The 23,771-nt window shown below is 42.9% G+C and overlaps 1 protein-coding gene across 1 annotated transcript; it reads left to right on the forward strand.

Annotated features, from left to right (window-relative positions):
• Positions 1–21,959: 21,959 nt before the first annotated feature.
• LOC146810815 (inositol 1,4,5-trisphosphate receptor-interacting protein-like 1) lies at positions 21,960–23,483 on the forward strand. The gene has a single exon (XM_085615001.1). It carries the CDS (start codon positions 21,960–21,962, stop codon positions 23,481–23,483), a length of 1,524 nt encoding a protein of 507 aa, XP_085471127.1.
• The last annotated feature ends 288 nt before the right edge of the window (positions 23,484–23,771 follow it).

A 23,771-nucleotide genomic window follows, 5' to 3' on the forward strand; every position in this document is an offset into this window, starting at 1 on the left:
GGCGCAAGTCCAGTGGGGCATCCAGGATCTCATCATGGTAATCCTGGATGTTGGGGGGCTTGAGGGGGGTTGTTGATGTGTGCTGCACTTGGCCCTGGGTGCTCAAATCTGCATTCAACTATTATTGTACATCTTTTCTATGATAGGTGGACTGATAGGCAATTTTTCCAAAGTCCACACTTGCGGGTTAGCGTGCGTTTTTTATCGGTAAGAGCTTTTTGCTTGTTTCTGTCCGCTACCGCTGGTTTTCCTATCGCCATCTCGCAGCGGTTAGCGGCAGTTTTCGGGGAAGCTATCGCCTGTTAGCGCCGTGTTGATTATAGAGCGATAACAGGGCGGAAGTAACAGGCAATAGAAAAACGAGCGCAAAGCTAGGTTAGCGTTAGTTATTGCCAGTCCTTGATTATATGCCCCTTTGTGTTTCTTTTAGCCAAACGAAAAGCAGAGCTTTCGAGATGCTTCCTGACAATTTAACAGCAGACATTTGCTGAGTCTTTTCATTAATTTGCAGCAATGTGCAGATCCTTTTTCTATGGTATTCCTCTGTTTTCTTCATGTCTCCTGCTATGTTGGAGTTTTTCCTTTTATCTCTTCCTCCTATTTTGGTTTATTCTTTGGGACTCGGCTCTCCTTTGCGCAAGTTATCTTCTTTTCTGTTATCAGTGGCGTTAGTGTATTTGTTTTTTCATTCTAAATTCCTCTCCCAAGTTTACATTCGATTGGACCTGATCATTCAGTGCGCTTGATCTCTTTACTTCTTGTCTCGATCTGGGTGATTTGGGTTATCTGCCTTTTTTTCTTTATCTTTGTTCTGCCTGTTTATGTCTATTTTCTGCTTTGAAAATACATTTTACCACAGCAGCTGCAATAACTTTGCCAACTTTCAAGAGGTTTCTTTTTCACCCAGGTTCCAGTCTTTTCCTCTGGTCAACTGGATTCCAGTCGGTCAGTGTTCAATTGCCTAGCCTGAAAATTAGAATTACTAGTACAATCCTATTTATAATGTAGAAATTCAAGATGGTGGGACGAAACAGAAGGTCATATCTGCGCTCAAAGAAAACTATGATTGTTACAACAACTTAAATCCTTGACTGTTTCCTTCAAAGTAGAAAATAGGCGTAAATCTGTGCATTCTCCTGCGTTGCACCTGAGTACCAAATATTCACTTTGTTGACCTCAAACCTGGAATGCACATCCTTTCCCGCCTCTTCTGCACATCACTCCGAGGGCCGCAACGAACAGTGCACCTTCAAGAAACAAGGTTGCTGGAGATTATGACTATAATTAAATTTAAGCAGTGTCTGGCAAAAGTTTAAGATCGAGGGGTAAACATTATCGTGATAAATATGAATGTATTTTATGGAAATTATTCTGACCAATGCTTTTTATTCATACACTGAACGCAGTCTCAAATCCACCTTGCTGGGTGACCTTTACTGTCATTGTGGGGAGAGAAATCCCATCAAGGAAGGCGACTAATGGAATATGAATTGAAATCTCAGTGCAGCAGACGTAATGGCCAGGGAGGAAGGATAATACCCAGGAGGAGGCACTAAAGAAATAACATAGAAAGAAATGGAAATGAAGGGCCCAGGCCGCAGTACTGTTACATATATTTAGATATGTGTGTGTATGTGTGTGGAGAGTTTATTTATGTGTGTGGTGTGTGAAGCCTCGAACTAAACACGCAAAACATCCCCTCATATCGAATTAAAAGCCCACCTGGACCACTGCATGTTTTTAAGGAACATCCTTAACAGGCCTCCATTCAGTTTCAATACTATTTCCCCCACGCTCCTTCTGTTGCTCGGCATACATACTGTATCACATTTGCTCTGTAAAATGCAAGATTGACAGTCCTGAAGGCAGAGTTATTCATCAAGAACACAAGAATGTCACGGGTCCGCTGGGGGTTTATTCCAACCAGATCTCCTAAAACCATCAGAATTTATACGTTGGCTGATTTTGTTAAAAAAAACCCACATGCAACATAAATCATCCCCCGAAGCAATCCTACTGGAGAGAAAATTGTTTCAGCTATTTGACTGTGACAAATGTTTAAATCGTGTCAGTAAAATATTTGTCCATGCAAATGGCAAATCACACATAAACGAACACACAGAAAAAATGTCAGTCTCACTTAAATGTGGATAAATAGTTTTCAGGACCGTGCTGGGCCCTTTGGCCACTTTGCAGGTGTGCATCATGAACAGCCATTGGGCATTTTGCGATGTATTCCAGTGCTGACTGGTCGATAATAGTTTCATTGTTAGGTATGTTAATGTGATAAGATAAAAAACGTACTTGCTAATTGCTAGCTTCACAGCTGGGAGATACCTACCATACACTGAATTATACTAAATCACTGGAAGATCTGACACCAGCAAGCTTTAATGCAGACAAATGCAGCCTGCTGGCCCACAGTCAGGAGAAAGCTGACCAAACCCAGAACTCACAGGTGAGTACAAATGATGCACTGCAGATAATATGACATTACAGCAGACAAGAACACATTATCATGGAACATTTGGTATTACACATCATCTAGGTAAAATCTGCATGTTATTATAAATAAAGATTACCATTAGATTTGCATAGATTTTTAAGGGCAATTCCTCAATATTAAGACCTTACAAAAATTATTCGGACCCACCACACACCTAATGGTCTAGCCATCAATGCCCATGCTGGAGTAGGAATCAATTTAAATAAGACGGCTGAACATCTCTATTTTACAACAACAGGGTTGATCGCCGACAGTGGGGTTTCCTTCTACTTCTAGATGACAGAACTTTGTTGTCGATTATGAGAAGATCAGCAGCTATACATTAGGGTGGGCGGTAATCGCCACTCCTCGGCTGAGTTCATATAGTTTTGCCCACTTTCACTGTGCATGGGGAGCGTAGTTTCAGAAAAACTCTGCCAACCGCCACGTAGTGGAGTTTTTTTGTGTGCGGCTTGCCAGATATAATTTGGCGAGAGAGAAAACCACTTCCCAAAACATTTCTCAACGCAGATGGTCGCAGGAGGTCTCTACTGCTCATGTTGAGAAAGCTGCCACTTGCGTTGAGAAAGATGGCACTCATATTGAAAATCTACTCGAGTGGCAGGAAGAGGCAGGGCGTATGTGCTTATTTTACAGCACAGGACAAGCACCCAGCACTCAAAATCAGTACCAGCACTGTGACATGACAAAAGTCTGCCACTTGCAAAACTCCATGGAGTCTTGCTGGGTTTTTGGGTAATTCTGTGGAACTCCACAGACTAAAACTCCGCCCGACTATACATCACCAAAATTAAAATCACAATACTCTTTATGAATTCAGCTAATCACCGGAGTTAGGTGTAAGTTTTAAGGATATTATTTTCATTTAAAAGTCTTAAAAAGTTTTCTTTTAATTTTTGTTCTTTTTTCAGGTAGTTTAAGTGCCAGTCAGGTTACAGAATTGATCCTAAAAGAAATGTTTAGAGTAATCATAACAAATAATGCATCAAGCGTTTTCCATGAAGGAAAGAATTCCCTATTCAAGAGAACCAGGGCGAAAATGGTGTTAGCAGGAACTCATAAAGGGTCCAAGTTCGAGAGGCAAAAATGACATAGAGCATAAGCTCAAATTGAAATTGTCAATAATGGATAAACTTTTATAAAGAGAGGTTCACCAGCTCAATAGGTCATAGAAAGTAAAGCAGAATAATCATGCAGTAGCATTAGAAACTGCATGCAGCAAATCAGGTAGGGTAGCACAGCAAAGCAGCGTTCAGCAGTTGGCATTCAGATTCAGTGCAGACAAGTGGCAAGAATCTAAGAAAAAAGGCATCTGGAAAATAAAAGCATTAACTTACTTTAGGAGTAAACAGTAAAAGGAAATGTTTCAGTTCAAGTAGCATCTTCTTCTCCTCTCATCCATCCATCTCCTGTCTTTTGATTCTTCGTAAAAACAAATTCTTCTCCTCCTTTCCCACTTTCGCATACAAAGGGTTACTCAGATTTATCATGGAGTATTAAACATTTATCAAACTGTGTCTACGTATGAGGCTTTTTGATTCTTAGACCTTCTTTCCCATGGGTATGAGAACATTCTTAACCTTTTAATGAAACAACTACATGTTAGACTAAACAATAGGATATGTAAATTAGAAACGTGCTGAAAATAATGTTATTCAGCACCACATTCCTTTATTATAATATGAAGAGAATTAAACATCTACATTTTCTATTCATGCATTATATTTATTGTGTGAAATAATATGAAGTAATTCTATTCAATGATAACTTTTTTCTAGCAAAGCATTTCAAAACGAAATATTATTCAAAATATTCTTGCATGTGATGTGAAGTTTTAAAAATAAACATGCCAGGGTAAGGCCAATTTTAAACATTTTGTGCACGTCTCAGCACATTTGACTTTGCTGCTGGAAAAATTAAGCTTGTTGTAAAGATTTTGAGGCCTAGTACTGATAAATATGGTTATAAATATATACTGCAGTTTTGTACATCTAAATGTCATGTAAGTTATATATCCATTTGCACATTATAATTGCACGTATCTTTATATTATTTTAGTTTTAATAAAATCTCCCACCCATTTAACTTTCTATGTCACTCTACATAAAACTTTTTTCTCTGCTCATAGTGAAAGGTCACAATAGGCAATCCACAGTTTGCTCATAGTTTGATAGTAACTAACCACATCAGGAAGGTCTTCAGTATCTCCACTGGAAGACTGTCACTCCACTGCCTTGGATATTTTTCTTTAGGACATTAATGCAAAACAAAAGTAAATCATATTCCAATGCTATATTTTCTTTTTACTTCATTCCACTGCATTATTAATATTATTCATAGTTATTTACTTGTGGAAATCGAGTTTGTGCACTGAAGGGGTGTCCCATGAAATGCATTATTATGGACGCACTTACAAATATTAGGACTATCTATCCATAAATATCACTGGATGGGGTTTTCCTGGTTGCATAAGGCAATCTAGATTTCCTAGATGTAGTAGCTAGGGAGTTTATTATATTTCAAAGGAAGATGTGTGGATTGTAATATAACATAATCAGCCGACTTGTCTTCTTTCAGCTGGAAGTGTTGAGCAGCAGATAAAGAACTCCATGTCTATTCCTAACAGACTTCTGCATTCTATAGATTGAGACGGTTTTGGGAACTGGGTGTAAATATCAAGTATGACATCCGTTTCATTAGTCATGAAGCATGATAGTAAATTTCCTGGGGAGAATGACCTACTTCAAGTATGTAAGACCTTTAAACCTGTTATACCTTAGATTGGAGGTATCATAAGCAACGTGTTTTGGGGGAAATCGTTTTAAGAAATGTGTCCACATTTCATTCCCATCTCTGAATAAGCCCAGTCTCTATTACCTGGTGAGAATGTTAACAACCACCAAACTAATTGTTGAGTTTGCATGTAATTATGTGGACAAGGGGGTGAACGACCAGCAGAGGATATCACATTTTCTGTTTTGTCAGCATTTGTTAGTATTTGGTTAGCAGAGCTATTACCCATCCAATACCCCCCATCAACCAGGCACTTCTGAAAACTGCCTTTTGCATCCTGTGATCTATCATTACGGGAACTCTGAATCAGCATGCCCGCTGCGTAAAACATAGAGCGGAACCCTGAAGAACGACTGAGTTGGTCCAAATGAAGAATAATAAGAGGGGACCTAAGGAGTCTCCCTGAGGTGCACCGTGGGATAGAGATCTAAACTTGAAGCGGTAAGGGGGAGGATGTCTCATGTGTACACACCCAGATAGATGACATTTAATCCCAGCTCTTTCCTCAATACAAACCTCCACCAAGTGACTATAGGACAGTTGTGAGTAAACGTATTGACCTCAGAGAAGAGGTCTAGGTGAACAGGAGTAGAGGAGCTGCCCTGGTCTTGCGACATGCCAGGATCATCAAAGATGGAAGGCAAATAGGAGGTGGTGCTATGCAAAGGGTGGAAACCAGATTGGGCAGTGTCAAAGAGATGGGTAGCCTCCAGAAAGTAGGAGAGCTGTCTGGATTTTTTTCCACGTTTGAGAGGGAATGTCAGGAGGGAAATAGGACAAATGTTCCCCACACTAGAATAATCAACATCCTGTTTCTCCAAAGGAGAAACGATCAAGGGCTGTTTCCAAGAAGCAGGAGCATAGGAAATGGTAATAGGTTTGTTACCTATGGACAGAAGAGTGTGGGTGAGAGAAGATTTGCACTGCAGAAGACTGCGAGGCCCATACGGAATGAGCAGGGATTAGGCCTGGGAGGAGAATGCGGTGATTCACTTTGTGGAATTCCACAGAGGTTCCGAAAAACCCTGTTGAATTCGGGTGGGTTCCGCGAGCGGCCAGAGTATTGCTTGGCCAGCCCAAATTAAATGGCCTGTCATGTTTTGCTTCAGCTTGACAAGAGAAAGAACGTCTTACTTCTGCAGTCTCAGTCTTATTGGTTAAACCCTTCCTTGGTTGGTGCCCAGAAGCGTGTTGGCCTCTCTGGACTCATGCAAGCATAGTTCCCTGAGTGGGCGAAAAGAGGGGCAACAACGACTCCATCCAGAAATGTGCACAGCCCGACCTATGAGAAGCACTTTGTTTATTGTCAGTGGCTCGTGTAGCACGTGTATTTGAGGGACGTGTCACCTCTTGATGATTTCTTGAAGGCGTCAACATCATACTTTTATTTTTTATGGCTATGAGTTCACCTGTATGCTGCAAGTGCCAGAAACACTGGAATTGGACAACGAAGAAAGGAGCCACATTTCAAGGTCCCTTTCACCCCTTTTCAGGCTTGCTATGCTTCCTGAATTCAAGCAAGTGACATATTTTTTAACGTTGAGAGTATGAAAATATGTGATGTGAATAAAAGGTGTGCATCTTTTTTAGGTTGCATTTCTTTTACTGCCGGGTTTGTGATGCGTCCATATAGCAAATACACCCGGCTTGACCGAAGAGATCCCAAATGAGGAACTTAGCAACTGCAGCACCCTTTACCTTTCTCTGAAATGAAATTATCTTTCGGTAACAGGCAATGCAAAGCCACTCGACTGATGAGAGGGAAATGGTCCAATATGCTTTGTTGTAAAACAATATTTTCTCATCACGCAAATGACTGACCACAGATGCATCACTTAACCAACTTGAATTTGTGATTTGTTTAGCGCTTGCTCACCTTGGGGCAGATTTACAAGGTCTGGCGCATCTCTGCAAATCAGCACGGATGCGCCAGAACACATGCAACCCGCAAAACCACCCGTGCGCCACCACTGACGCGCAGCATTTACAATGCGGCGCGCCATGGAGCATGGATGGTCAGATGCGTGTTGCATCCCCCGGCAGAAATGCGGCGCATTGCTGGAGGCGCAACGTGGCTCCAGCAAGGCTCGGGGGTGCACTATGGCTAACATGCTGCATCAATCCTTACGCCTGCTCCAAGCAGGCGCAGGGTTTTGACGGAGCATGGCCATAAAAGTGACTCCGTGAATTTTGTAGATTTAAATGCGTCACTTTTACGAGGCGTACCTGCGAGGGAACGCCCACCCTGCGCTGGAACGGCCACATGAAACCTGACACAGGTTTCATGTGGCACAGGGGTTTTCAACGTGACGCATCTCCCTAGATGCATCACGTTGTAAATACGGCACAACATGGCGCATGATTTACGCCGCCGCTGCGTCACAGAAGTGACGCAACGGCGGCGTAACTGTGTCGCAAGGGTCTTGTAAATCTGCCTCCTTGTCTGTTACTGCCCTCCCTGTTGGAGTCACACCAGCTCTGCAATGCCATGTACATGTTCACCATGGCTGTTACTGTCCTCCCTGCTGTAGTCGCACTGGCTCTGCACTGCCCTGTATGCACTCACCTTGGCTATTGCTGCCTTCCCTGCTGCAATCAGATGTGCTTCACTCTGCTCCCCACATGGGTGTTACTACCCTCCCTGCTGCAATCACACAGGCTCCACATTGCCCTATATGAGCTCACCTGGACTTGTTGTGCTCGTTCTTTATTTTTCCATGTCCAAGGGTGCAGAGCCACTCAGATCACACCACAGGATGCTTCCCTGGTGGCCGCAGGGCTGCAACGCCCCATCGATGCACAGCAGCACTAGCTGCTTGTTGTCCTCCATCCGTACTTGCGTGGACACTGGTTGCCTGGAAGCCTAATGGTGCCCGCTCTCAGCTCCACAGCGTGGGCCGGCTGCTTTGTGCTCCGGGGGAGAAGGGTGCTTTTTCGGGGAAAGCAGACATGGCAGGTAGAATGGGCTTAGGCAGGACCAGCAGTTTCGAGGAGACAAAAAAGAGGTGGGACCAAAATTTGGTCTGCCTTCGAGAGTCTACACCTCATATGTCAAATGCGCACATGTGCTTTTCCACATGGCTGTGTTTATTTCAGTCTTGTAGGGGTGGGCACTGCCACACTCTGTAACACCGCATGAGTGAGTTTTTGCTGAACTCTGCGCTCCAAGTGGAGAGCGGAGTAGCAAAACTCTGCAAACTCTGCTGGTGGAGCGGAGTTAACCGCTCACCCCTAGCAGTGATCAAGAAGATCTAGAAGACATATGTTCTAAATGCACTGTATAAAAAAAGGAGAACATCCCTGTAGAGAAGGTGCCATGTAGAGGTTGCCAAGTTGAGGGTTCAAAATGTTGGAGGACCAAGCAGAGGGCTGAGGAGAACGATCTACAGGTGTATTGATTTTATCAGCGAAATGGGCCAATTTAAAAAATCTTTTTTTTCTGGCATTTTGAGAGATGGCAATGTGAGAGGTAAAGTACTTTATATGGGGGGAGGGTTGAGCTGCAAAGAAGGGGAGACCTAAGGGCATTGCTGATAGAGGAGTAAGATGTTGATTCTATGTAAGCTTGAATAGTTGTGTGATGTGGTGTTTCACTGATTTTGACAAATGCTTCTTTGATCTTTGCCGCTCTGTAGCAACCTATCATAATGTTCTTACACTGAAATTGTAGCACCTAATAGTTGGTCTCCTTTTCTATCAATTCCACCACATTTCTCCTTACCTATTTTCTTGTGTCATTGTCTTATTCTCATGTCCCTGTCTCAGGTGCTGTTTTCTATGATAATGTGCTGCAGCGCCTGAGAGTGACCAAGTGTAGTGCTTGACAAAGGCTGAGTTGGAGTATATTTGAGCCTGTTTTGATAACTTTAGGGTTGTATTAACTTTAGAATTATACTTTGTGAATAGCAATGATCTTACTCATTTGTGGGCTTGCATTTGCCCCTCCATAAACCTCTTCATAAATTTCCCTAAACTCCTTTCAATTAGTAGTTATTCCTCCAGCCATTACCGCTTTTACTACAAAAACTTCATATATGTGTGAGGCTATCTCCCACACTTTGGTGGAGATCTCCGCACAGAAAAAATAGGAGTGATGGAGGTCTCTGGCAGTAGGTTTGTGAATAGGATTTTAAAGTATGTAAGTAATATTACTGTAGTACTACATTAAATTCTATAAAATGAAGTTTATGAATAGGCCCCTATAGGAAGCTGGATCTGTATATTCTATACCGAAGTAAGATATAGTATCACAGAGTCCAGTGAATACCCAGAGGCTTACAGCGGCTTAAGTAAATAACACTAAAAGCTCTATTTGTGGTAGTGTAGTCGAGCAGTTAGGCTTATGAGAAGGTTTTGTTTAGCATTTGTTGTACACACTCAAGCAAGAAATCATTACACACACTCAAAGACTGAACCCAAGACCAATTGTTTGGTATAAAAAAGTTATTACTTTGTTATTTTACTTTTAGAACCAAGAGGAACCCAGTTGCAGGTAATTAGCAGTTTCAAGAGTAGTAATACGTTTCAAATGCATAGGTATTGGTTTATAAAAGCAGTCAAATATATAGTAGAATTAGAAATACTTTGACAATGTCAATCAAACAGTAGCAAAGTTAACAAATGTGTAAGATTGGCATTCAGTGTAATAGACAGACAATGCAATAGAATCCTATGGAAGGAAAACAGATGCATGCAGTTACAGGTAAATACTCGCCTTGCATATCCAGTCTTCAGGGGTTTGGACCAATATTGGGAAAGGGTCTGACCAAAGTAGGTACTGCACCACCAGTGGCACTGGGGCGGCTAAGTGCAGAGGTCACTGGGCCCAATGTTAGTCAATGGAGACTGGGGGCACCCACAAGAGATGCAGTTTGCAGGTAAGTACCCATGGTTACCGGACGTAGGCCCTAGGGTGTTAAAGCAAGCACAGGGAGGTCCACAAGGCAGTACCAAACTTACACCACCTCTGGCAAAGGAGTGGTCGGGTGCAGGTTGCAAATCAATATTGGATGCCCAATGCTTTTCAACGGGGAAACTCGGTTGCACAAAGAGGCTGCATGCTCAGACCAGGAGGCTGGATGAAGATGACCACATGCCGGGCTGTTAAGTTTAGATGTCAAAGGAGGGCTGGGCACTGTCGGCTTGGCTCCCTAAAGTTAGGGGGCTGAGGATGCAGAGGAACCCTTTGGTGTCGGATTTTCTTTACCAGAGCAGGTCGCTGTCAGGGGGAACCATTCAAGATGAGGATGCAGGCATCTTTGTGGAGTCCAGCAGTGGTCAGCCAATGCTGGATTTTAGGTCAGTATCACTGAGGAGACTTCACTGGACAGGTGAGCCACTCATACTTGGGCTGTGGGCATCGGGTGCAGAGTTGCTAGGGATCGTGATTTCAGCTGGATCTGGAGTCTTGTAGTTGGATTCATCTGGACAGGGCCACTTGACCTCAGGATATCTGGTCCTTGTTGAAGTGTGGCAGTCTTCCTTGGGTTCTGGAAGACACTGGCCACAGGACAGGCGTCATGTTCTTAGCAGGGTCTTTGAGCAGGAGACTGATTAGTAGGACTGGGGCCAAAAAAGTAGTAGTCTTCAGACTCGCCTGAACTGCATTTTCTGAGCCTTTTCTTCTTATGTCACAGGAATATGAGGCTCAAGTTCAGGGGTGCCCCTAAACACCGAATTTAGAGGTGTTACTGGTACAGAGAGGTAGCAGCCATGGGCTATTTACCTTTAGGGTGGTTACACCCTTAGTATGTCCCCTCTCTTTTTGGAGGGTGCACTCCCTAATCCTATTGGTTAAAATTCTTTCATCCAACATGGAGGATTTTACAAGGAGGAGATCATTTCAGCACCGGACACCTTTCCTGACTACTTATTTTCCTTGTTGCCAAAAAGTGGGATTTGGTCAAGGGAGCGGGCATCTCCACTAGTTCCTGGTCAGCAAATAAAGGGCAGAAGCCTTTGAGACTCATCCCCCTGAATGCTGCTCCTGCTTGGGGGTAGGTGAGAAGCACCTGCACCCCAAGTAGTCTTTGTTCCTGACCCACAAGAGCACAAGGGCTCCCAAATCAGGGGTCAGAAATATGTCTGTGTGCGGCAGGCTGTTGCAGACCAGTCAGCTGGGCATGAGGGTGTTAGTAGTTTTTTAGGTGACATCTCTAAAATGCCTTCTCAGTGCATTTTGTAACAAATCCAGCACTGTCATCAGTGTGGGTTTATTATGCTGAGAAGTTTGATACCACACTTCTTAGCATTCAGTAAAACCATCATGCAGCTGTGGAGTTCACAATGACAATTAACCAGTTCATGAACTCAATCTGGTATAGTTCACCCTGTCTTAGGGCTGTGAGGCCTGCTACAGGGGTGACTTACCTATGTCAAAGCAGTGGTTTGTAGGCATGGCATGCAGTAATGTGTGCCACGTTGACTCCTAAACACACAGTGAGAAATGGCAGGGTGTATGTGTTTGGTGAGGGGTCTCTGAGGGTGGAACAATACATGCTGCAGCCCTTAGAGATCCTCTCTGATCACAAGGCCCTTGGTACCACTGGTACCTTTTACAAGGGACTTATATGTGTGCCAGAGGTGTGCCAATTGTGGAAACAATGGTACATTGGAGGGAACAGAGCACCGGTACTTAGGCCTGGTTGGCAGGGGCCCAGTACACACTCAGTCAAAGTTGCATCACATTTCAGGCAAAATGTAGGGGTGTACTGGAACAGAACACAATTTTCCTATAGCTCTTAATTGCTTAACATAGTCTGACTCGTGCTCCCACTTCATCATTGTCAGAATTCTGGATATTCATGGGGTTGATATTGAATGAGGCATCTTATTATTGTGCCATGGCTGTGGAATGGAAAACTGAGTATGGAAGATATGAGAACGCTACAGCATTAAGACAGAACAATATTTAGATAGCCAGATGCAGTATGTAGTTCATAAAGGGTGTAGTATGATTCCAAGTTGCGCGGACTCGCTTAAACACCAGAGAGTCAGCTTTCACTTGTCCCAGATATTGCTCAGATCCACATATTCTGTTACCCTGTTCAGTTTGTGCCTGGTACCACCTCACTACAGACAATGGACAGTAAAATCTGAATATTTATTTTTACAGCCTGATAGGTTAATGTCACAGGGTCCATACTTACGAGAAATAAGAATGTAGCACTTCTCAACCCTACCGTTGCTTCAGGGATCAAATAAGAGATTATCGATTCACTAAAGGCAAGAGACTGGTAAGTGGGTTGGGAAGGGGAAACCAGGGACTAGATCAAGCAGAGATGATGTGTGGGTTACTAGTTGACCTTGTTGTAAATGTGGCCTCACAATATTGCAAACAGTGTTAACCGTGGTGATCTCCCTACCTACCTGCTGATGTGCGTTGACCACAGCAGAGTATATGAATGCAGACTCACCCAGGGGAAGTACCACAACCTGAATTCAACAAGAGGAAACTGCATTAGACAATAACATGCAACTTGTCAGATCAGTAATTATGTCTTTTCAATCTGTGTTCTTGTGTTCTATTTAAACACACACTTACTTGTTCGAGTAAACTGCTTCAATTTCTACTGTATTAGACCAAGTTCTCTCTCAAGAACCCTTTGTACCACTCCAGTCTCTCTAAAATGTCCAAAAACTAGGTTATGTGCATTGATTTAGATCCTGGCAACTTCAACTTTTGTTATTCGAACTTGAGATGCGTACAGGTTAGAATCAAAGTTAAACTCGTACAATGAGGTTCAGAGGAGAGGTACCGAAACTCTTAAGATAAAAGGGCTTGTCCCCTTGTAAACATTCCTCAGACAGGGCAATGGTGCAAAACTGCCACAAAACTCCTCTAGCTTTGACACCAAAGGTTCCAGATTCTCTTTCCAAACTTGAAAGCATACTAAGCCAAAGTTTAGGAAGGATATCTTGCTCACCTCTGTCTTTTCCTTCATGAAGGTTCCAATTCTACTCAGTACTGATTCCAAACACGTCCTCTTCCAAGCTGTTAACTGCATTAACTGGCAGTCTGTTATAGGCATGATTTCCTTTTGAAGGAGCGCCCCTCCCTGCCTTTGCAAAGGCCTCATTTACGAGGTTTTGGCACAAGGCAGCACCGCAAGGAATCTTGCTGCGCCGCCCTGCATCAACGGAAAAAGGTAGGAATGTGCCATATCAATGATGTACGGCGCATTCCTGTCCTTTTCCCCTGCTCTTGCACACAAAGGGCTGCCATGCGCCAACGCAGTCACCCTTGTGCATGAAATCATTAGAGGGGTTTTCTTCTTTCCCTGTCTGCTGCATCTACAGCACACAAAGAAAGAGGAAAAAGAGAGGAGAAATAAGGATGTTTTTCCTTGTTGCGCCTCCTTAACGCCACCTATGGGGAGGCATTAGAATCTGATGCATTCCCAGGTTTACAATTCCTCGTGAATCTGGGAGTGGTTTAGATTCCATTGGTGTTGCGTGGGAGTAACCACAGCAACACCCATGGAATATTTACAAGGCCATGAAAAGCCACGCAAAGTGGCTTTGTGTGGCCTTGTAAATATGCTATGGTACATTGCGCAACCGGAATGTCAAAAAAGTGATGCTCAGGCGGCGCAAAAGTGCTGCTTTGGGCCTCATAAATGAGGCCCTAAGTCAGCCAGGATCTCGTAAGTTAAAACAGAATCCTCCACCACTTTGGAAACACCCCGACTTAGGTATCTCCTTCTGCGACCCTCCCACCCCATCCCTAATAAAACCTACCCTTTATTTTCGGGGTTATGAATCAGCAGCTTTAACGGAGAGGCGTACAGTTGTTTGACATTTCAACTTTTGATGGAACTTTTGTTGATTAGACATTTCTTCACTCTAGCTGCAAAAGTCTCAACACATCAAGTATGCTACAGGCTTGAAGTGGCAGAAGAAAATACTTAGGGCCTCAGTGAAGCACACATAGAAAGAGAGAAAAGCCTCTTGTGATTGCTTTTGTACAAGAAGGTTTTCCTTCCTGCACAAAAAAAATCATCCCTATAACGCAGGGACCCTAGCAAAGGTACCTGCATTGGTGCATGGTGGCCCATTGTGCTCCATCGCAGGGGGAAAGGTCAGGAATGTGATAGATACAGCACATTCTTGCCCTTTTTCTTTTGCCGCTGGCAGTGCAGCAGGAAGGCTTGCGGCACTGCCCTATGTACAGCAAAATGTTGTAAATAAGGACCTTAATTTCCAAAAGTCATCCAATTGCATTTTAGGTATCAAAACACAATCTAGGTATACCAAACTGACGCAGATTTGAATAGTTTCTGATTTAAGATTAGTTTATTACTTACAATATATTTTCTGAACTTGGAGAAATTAAATACTGAATAATGTTTTTAAAAAACTATTTTAGATGTTATTTTTGCTTGTATGAAGGGTTTTATGGCAGAATAGTTTGTGTTCTTGTAATTATTTGTCGGGCCGTTTTAATGTTCTTTCTATGCCTGGCCTCCATTGAGAATCACTTGCGCTCATTGACACTAATACGAAGCAAGAGAAGTGGGTTAAACATGTCTCGCCATCTTGTGTTGGGCTCGTGCTGCTGCTGGTCTCACTCACTGCAGTGATATCATAATTGACATCACCGATGCTATGGCAATACGAAGCTTAAGGAGCGGGGGCGCGCTCCCGGCGGCCCCACACACTGCTGACTGGCTGAAGACATTATAATCCTTAGGTAAGATTACACAGTACTCCTCGCCCTACGCCTTCCCTATGGGGTTACGTTACAGTAGAGAAAACCGTGCCGATTTGAGGGGTGGGAGAAGCTGGTGGAAAATGTGTCAGTGTTTTCCAATTAGATGGTCGATGTCCATTGAAGTCATACTTTTCTTTCGGTTAAATGCTTGACAATCAATACTAATATATAGTCCCAGTGTTATTATGGCCAAACAACGTGGCAGTATAAAGGCTCCACATACTATGGCATTGCATTGCATATCGAAAGCATATCACAGTGAGTCTTACAAAAAGATTACACCAGAGGCATATTCGAAAGCTCATATAGTATTGTACGCTGTATAATATAAATACAGTCGACCTCAAAATGTAGCTGGCAGACATGCTTGGTTCTGAATAATGTTGCAAGAAATAGATAAAGGGGTAGCCCAGTGTGAAACTGGTCTACAATATAAATTAATTAGTTCCGTATTTGGCTGAAAGCTGCTCATGGGTTCATTCTTGTGAGAGAGAAGACAGTTGCAAGGGAAAACTAGGACTGCAAAAATTGAATTTGTGGACACGAAATAGAAATATGATTTCAATAATCAGGTTCTGTGGGTATTTTTATCCACAGATTAAACTAGTTACAGCGAACTTTCTGCAGCACTACTTTTAGGAATGAGCTTCGTGTGTGCATTTCTTTGAATTGGCATCAGAGGTTAGGCATCGTACATTTTTCAGGCCGTGTTGTAACGAAACTTGAGGGGGGCCCACTGTAAAGTACATGGAGGGCCCCCCCACGATCCGGAGCCAGTCAGGAGCTCTCAGCTAAGGGGCCAGTCACACGTTCACAGTGCTTGAGGGCCCCCCTGCAGCTCAGTGCCCCCCCCCATCCCCCTCAGGGCTATTATAAACCACTGTTTTTGCAGGTTGTTTCCAATCACGAAAATACTAAAACTACCTCGATGATAGCCAAAATAAAGTGAGCACACGAGTGAGGAAGGAAAGGGTGCACTGTATATACTGGATTTGTAGTACATGGGGTTTATTCAAAGGACTCTCTTTGGTGTTATGGTGCCACTCCATCAGGCACGCACTTTCCCCTGGTTCTTTTCTGCATATCTTTAATTTAACTAGAGCTTGCTCTGCAGCATCTTTAAAAAAAAGTACCGAGGTGCAGCTTGGCTGTTTCCAGAAGGCATGTTATAATTGAGGTGGGGTTCTCAAGGTATTGTTGTTAAAGTCACTTGCAGTGGGTCCTGTTATTTAATTAGCACTCTTTAGATGATAGCAAAGTCAATCGCAAGGATTGCCCAGAGCTTTCCCTGTAGCCCACGGGGGGCCTGCTGAATTTATCAATCATTCGCTTCCCTCCAAATACGTGTGTACATTGGTTGTATGGATATCTTCCCGAGCATACCTTCTTGCCATTACCCCCAAATGTTATCCGGCAGGTTCAAGCTTTTTGCTTACATCCCCTATGTCAGCCGTGATCAGTAACTCCACTCTTCAAGACTTCACATTGGACCACCTCAGGAAGTAATCATTCCCATCGCAGAAAGTAGTCAATGCTATGTGTGACTAAGGGCCTCATTTAAATCTTGGAGGAGAGGGAACTCCATTGCAATGGTGACTGAGTCTCCCCCACCAATGTTATGGTCTACCTGCTTGATTTATATTTGAATGAGTATGACAACGACAGAGACTACTCCATCTCCGAGATGGTCAAACACCTTCGACGGCAAGATGGAGTAAGGGCTGTTGGAGCTTTGGATATATGTATGCCTATTTGGATGGACAGACATACAGCAGTTTTTCAATGTCCATCACTGCCAGGTAAAAAACTGGCAGTAAGGGGCATTGAAAAGTGCACAATGCTACACTTGCCTTGGGAGGAAACTTCCATGAGGAGGGGAGCATTGCTTTTCTATTCTAAAAAACCCAAAAAACAGCTTTGGGAATTTCTTTCTGAAGAGTAAAAAATTATAAGTTTGACTTACTGCTCTGTTGACGGAGCTGTATGCCAACCATGCAATGCATTGTCAGGAACCGCTGTGACAGCGGTTTCTGTCAATGGCAGAAATGTCCACTGGGCCAGCAGACATTTCTAAATCTTTGATGGTTGGCACCTCCATCACGGGGATGGAGTAATCTACTCTGTAACCTGATGGAGGACCGGCCATCTGCCAATATTTAAATGAGGCCCTAAGTTTCATGTGGCCATGAATGGAAGGTATAATCCTTTTTTAGGTCTCGCCTAGCGTTGCAGCGCATACGCTGACCGGTCGGTGAGAGATATTGTGGATGAGGGGTTTTCAGAAGGGGACTTGAAGCCCCGCCCCTCATTTTCATTGGCTTGGGTCACCATTTATGCTAAACGGTGGCCTGCCATTGGAAATGGGGTATTTTTGTTGCCACCCTTTCGACTTTTCGTCTGGCCAATCTGGACTGGCTCGTCTGCTTTGCAATTGCTAAGCAATTTCTTATCTTTAGTAGGGGCCATCTGTTTTCACTGAGCCGCGTGTTTATTTTTGCATCGCACTTTCACTTAAAGTGAAAGTGAAAGCGCGATGCACATCTAAACACGCGGCTGAATGAAAACAGATGCCACCCTGCCTTCCCGCAATGGCAAGCGCTTGTTGTGACAGCCTTTAGGGTGTGCGAGGCTTTTAAAACACTCAACGTCCCGGTTTCAATCACTCTCTTTCCTGTTTAGCCCTACTCACTCTGTCTTTCCTGGATTTACTGTAGCCTGTGTGCAGTTACTGGAATACAGTGCGACGGTGATAGCTTCTACATGCTTATGGTTATGCTGGGAACTGAGGTTCTTTCCATTTCAAAATATATCATTGACGTTGAATGCAAGCAGCTGTGTTCAGCAACAAGCTGCGGAGACTGCAGGAATGCACCCGTCCATCTGCTCAATGCCTGGGCCAGGAGATCTTGGGGGGATTAGAGGGATATAACCGACTGATGAGAATGCAAACCAGTAACCCTTGGGTGAGTTTGGGAGCTGCAGGATTGCAGTGGCCATGACAGATGACGTTAGAATAAGTTCTTCCATTTGAAATGGTTATCTCTTCTTACAGAAGTGATGTACGCAATGTCAGCGCGATGGCTTGAGTGAGGCTACCTGAACTCGGCCGTTACTTTATTTCATATGTCACATGTTTACATGTTGGAATATAGTATGTGGGCACATGTAAAACTCCAGTTGTCTACGTACAAGCCTTTCAAATAGGTTCTTTCCCTGCTGCGATGTTAAGGGGAATATATCGGGCAGCCGAAGATGTTGTGACCTAGTGATAAAACTAAGCGCTGTTATAGTGCTCTGGTTGTCATGTGGCAAATATGTTGTTTATTGTAGTCTAGCTCAGTGCCTGCCAGTCCTGTGCGGTAGGTGGAAGAGCGATAATAAGTCTGTGTTTTTATAAAGATGCTCGAGCCTTTGTATACTGTGTGGAGCACAGAGCCTGTTACAGACAGCCTTCGCTTAGTTGAAGTTGCTTGTGTAATGCCTGAACGTTGCGAAGGCAGCCTTTGTTTTGCTGTAGATGCCTGTTCTGCGGTGTTTCGCTGTCAATAAAACATCGTGCTGTTTAATACATAGAGAGTGCTTTGCATGAGAGTGATGACTGTCTCACAGCCTAGGTTTTGATGTAACAGAAGACACTGTCTGATGGGCAGCTTGAGTTTCACTATAGAACCCCTCCACCTAGTTTGAAGACCTCTTCTGTACAGTCTGTTGTACATAATTCATGTTCCTCCATTGGTCACCCAATCTCCTCTTAACTCCCTGGCAGCACTGTGCTGGCGCACACAACTTATAGAACCGCTCCACCTAATTTGAAGACCTCTTCTGTACAGTCTGTTGTATATACTTCACGTTCCTCCATTGGTCACCCAGTCTCCTCTTGGCATCCATGACGGATGCATGCAAATCAACGGTTGATCAGCTGGCACTGAAGATCTTGGTTTTAAAGCAAATTGGTTAGGGGATTAAAGGAGTGCATAGTGTTTAGTGTCCTACTGCAGATTGAGAAAAGCATTTGCCATCTCAGGAATATGTGTCATATTCCTGACACACTCCCGCATTGTGGAAGCAGGCTGGGGAGTACACTGTCCTGAGGAAAGAAGCGAAGCATGTGATACTCCATCCTTGCCAGTTCCTTCAAATCTGAAAATTGACCTCAGCACGGAGAGGTTGTATGTTACATTTTCTCTTCTGGTAACTAGCGCAGACTCCCGGCCAGTGTCTTTGAAAGGTTGCATGTTGCACGGAAGGTTCTGTTTTTTCTTAGAATAAAGAGAAACCCCAAGCCACAGATGTCCACATTAACTCATTTCATGCTCGCCCAATTCCTGAATTTGTCACATCACCCACTACTCAGTGCCAATTAGGTCACCGTTTTAGTTCCGTTAGCATTGCAATACTTCCGTTAAATAAAAAAGGCGATTCTGAGCATAGCCCTGGCCAAAGCTAGCTGCAAAGATACCTGTAGTTATTTTATTTTCATACTTATTTAGTTATTTATTTACTGTTTATGTTGTACAAACGCTACCTATAACATGTAAGTATGCTTTTACATAGAGGTAATGCAGATATTGGCATCTCTTTAAAATGAAGTCAAATTAAGCTTTAGATATAGAATCACTGCAAAGAATTATCTGCTCAAATAAAAAGAAGGTAAAATAAATCAGGTGTCAGAATAATGAAGTCCTGGTTGATGCTGCACTAATGAAAGGATCATTATAAACTAATGGGGTAACCCAATCACTGCCTGCAGACCAGGGTATCATATAGTATGAATAACAAATGGTCCTTGAATTACTTAGCGTGCATCAAGTCAGAAAGTTTCACAATTCAAGTACAATTTGTTACTTGAAGGAATCAGCACATTTCTAATTTGTCTAAATTCTGTATTATTTTTTCTTTGTGGTTCATTTAAAAATAAAAATACAAAATTTCCTATGAAAAAAGTGGGTGCCTCTCTTTCGTATGGTGCATGTTTGAAAATATTACTTTTTCATGTAGTAATTATCGTGTGCTGATTCCTTCAATCAACAAATTTTACTTAAATTGTGAACCTTTCTGACTCGATGCACACTAAGTAAGTCTAGGACCATTTGTTAATTATACTATATGAACTAATGAAAGGGGAAGATGGGTAGAACTGAAGTTGATATAAGAACATTTTTCAAAACAAACGTAATCATGAATTGCTTACTGTGTAATATGTCTTGAAACAGTGACGGGAGTGGAATAAAAACATAAAGAAAATTATTGATGATCAAGGGATATGAAAAGGGATTCAATGAGGGTCCTTATTAGCAAAATTACAATACTAACCAAATACTAAGCAAAAAAAAAAAGAAATAGTAAAGTGGGTGTGACTGTTAAATAAGGACCAGGAGGAGGTGAGATCCAGTAGCTGCGTTTAAGACCATGGAATCTGCAGAGCAGTTCTGGCACCTTCCCAAAACATATTGAGATTCAGGAGATCACTTTATCTGTGTGCACTTAAATTGTGAAAATATGTTGATTCAAAATCACGTGTTTGGTTTATTTTTCTAAATGTGTGCTTCTATTTTGTCCTTGCATCTTACTTTTTGTAGTTTATTCTCAATGGATCACTAATAAGATGCTGTTCTGTTTAAAACATCTAATGTTCTAGAGTATTACACTATTCTTTGTAAAATAGTCCACCGTGCCTATATTGTGAGAAAAGTAGAAGGAACAAAAATAGAAATATTGGGAGCAACAAGAGGACGCAAAACATGCAATCATTGATGAATGGGAACACTAAGGGCAACAATTTTAATTCAGTATCAATGTCAATTGAGTAAACACATGGAGGTCTATTATGATATAGGGCGGATCGCCACCGCCTGCATGGTGGTGGCGATTCTCCCTACATCATACCCCGGCCGCCACCCATTTCCTCCCTGCCATATTAGTATGGCGGGGGGACCCCGGTGGACGGAAAGACCGTCGGGCAGAAAAGGGTCTGGATATGGTGGCGGTGTCTGCTAGACACCGCCATCCATATTAGCATGGGAGCGGGAAGCAGACTTTCCATGGCGACGTTGTCGCCACGGAAAGGCATGCAGATTTTGCTTTCAAGGGCCTGTTGCGGGGGTGGGGGGTGCACATGGAGGGTACCTATGATACCCCCCTACATTGTCACGGACAAGGTGGCAGGCACCACGCGGTGCCTGTCACCTTGTGCATGACTATGCACAACGTGCATTCCCAGCATTGTGGCAGGCGGTGCTGTGAGCACCGTCCACCACAATGCTGGGAAAAGAGGATGCCACCGCCACGGTGGCGGTGGCATCCTAATTGCAGGTGCGGGACCGCCACACCACTGGCAGCCGGTCCCAGCAAAGCTAGGGTAGCGGGCGGACTAAAGTCCGCCTGCCATCCTAATAGGCCCCATGGTATTTCTAGATCTACACAATACGTAAGGGTTGTATGTCAGAATGTTGAGGTCACAATTATGGACTAACGAAAACTTTGAATGCAGAATGTCTACTACCACTATATCCTCAAGATAAGTATACAAAGATAAGTACAGACTTCTTACGTGTACACACTATGACTTCATATATATAGTATATGTTATACTATATAGTATATGTTATAATATATATATATATATATATACACATTATACACATAATGTACTGTGATTATATACACACACCCATAGGGAAAGCATATAGATTTACTATTCTTACTGAAAAATCTATGTGCCTTGACAAAATATATATTACCAAAGTACAGAATGAAGGAGTTAAGATAAATAGTGACCTTTATGATACAGTTGTATATTCTGCACTTAATATTTATATAGGTGTATGTGAAAAATCAAAACTGAGGTAGTACATTATACATACATCGTATCACACCACTGTTAATATTTGTTTGAATGCATATTTTTATGTCTTTTTCCACAGCCTTACCAGATGTCATCACTGTCCCATGCCCCTCGTTGGTTTATTTTTCTTAGCTGTAACTATGCAGATTTTGCACCACTCTCCACTGCAAAATAACAATGACGCTCAGGAGAGATCCCAGTTGTGGCAGCATGAGAAGTTACTGCAAGCACAAGGGAAGAAGTTCTGGCAAGAGTTTGAATGTGGAAGCCTTGATGATGAAGAGGAGGAAAAATGGGAGGTACTCTGGAGTAGGATGAAGATAAAGGAAGAGGAGGAAACCTCAAGCTCGTGGGGAAGGTGGCTCTGTGGTGTACTTATTGTTATCATTTGGTGGAAGTACCATCAGCAAAATCTCATGTTTCTCCCCATTGAGGACGAAATTGGGTCCAATGGTATGGATATCATGACACCACTGACACTCCTCTATCTCAGTGACTATCCAGAAAGTGCAACTCTTGAAAATTTCTACAACCAAGAGGTTCATAGTGAGGTGCATGATATGAAGCGTGGGCTTGAGTTTGTAAAGGTGTTTACAGGTAACCTTCTAGAGGCTTGCCAAATCATATGCAAGAAAGAGAGTGGTGTAATCCTAAAGGATGGAGTTGGTGTGGGTAGCACCTTTGAAAAGTGGGGTTGGAAGAAGGAGCCAACCTTTGATGTCCTGGTACCATTTCTTCCTCCACATGGTTATATCTTCCAAGTGAAAGCTGCATGCTGGCAGAGCAATCCCAACAAACGGGGGTGCTATGTTGTCAGTACAGAATCAGATTGCATGTTTAGAAACAGAGGTGTACCATGCGCACTTCATAAGAAAGGAAACATGACACCTTTAGAGATGCTGCTCTGTACTGACAGATTTTTAGACACACAGAAAGTTCATACATGGTTCCACACCCTGGTGAGCAAAGCCTGGAGGATCATCTGCTGTAGATATGATTTTACACTCACCACTGTACCTTCCACCTCATGTAGATTAAAGCTAGTATTCAAATCTGGGCATATACTGTACATTAACTTTACCCCAGCCATTCAGCGGGCAGGCTCCCACAACTACCTTGTGAACCAGGCAACAAACATGGGTGATGTTTCTGGCATCTACTGGTTAGAATCTTTCACTGTCTATGAGCGTCAGTTTCTGAAGTTGATAAGGGGCTTTATTCCAGAACACAGCTGCCACCTAAAGTGCCTCAGCATTCTAGCGCACCTGAAGATGATGACAATATCAACCAACCAAAGCTTTCTTAATTCATATCACTTCAAGACTTCTCTTATGCATCTACTGATAATGCTACCTCCAGATGCCTGGTACCCAGAGAAGATTAGAGAGAGAATGCAGGATATTCTGTGCTACCTCGGTCAAAGCCTTAGTAAGAAACGTCTTGATCACTTCTCAATTGGAAACCCTAGCCTACCACTTGAGATCACAATTCCACAAGAACATCGGAACACTGAGCCTATAAATCTCCTCCGCCCTCTGCTTTTAGATCATAGGATCTGTGCCCAGGCCAACAAAGAGTTTCAAGCAGTGATTTCAATTTTGGCATGTCTGAACACAGAAGGAGTTTAAAGAGATTTGGCTTCCAAATAAAAGATACATCACTGTTAATTCTATTAAAGTCCTTGCAGCAAGGAAGAGAGATAACAAGTATAATCAATCAATAAATCATGTGTGGATCTGCTGTTCTAATGTTCTCATGTGTATGTTGTTTTAAATGAAAAATATCCTAGTGGTGCTGTGGCAGAAATGCATGCTTACATCCCACATTTCTTAATTTTGTCAGAAGAATCAGGATTAGGATGCCTTTTGAATGGAGGGAGGGAGATTTGAGAATGATGAAAACTATAATAAAAAAGC

Source organism: Triturus cristatus, chromosome 7, assembly GCF_964204655.1.
Source record: "Triturus cristatus chromosome 7, aTriCri1.1, whole genome shotgun sequence".
Taxonomy (NCBI): Eukaryota; Metazoa; Chordata; class Amphibia; order Caudata; family Salamandridae; genus Triturus; species Triturus cristatus.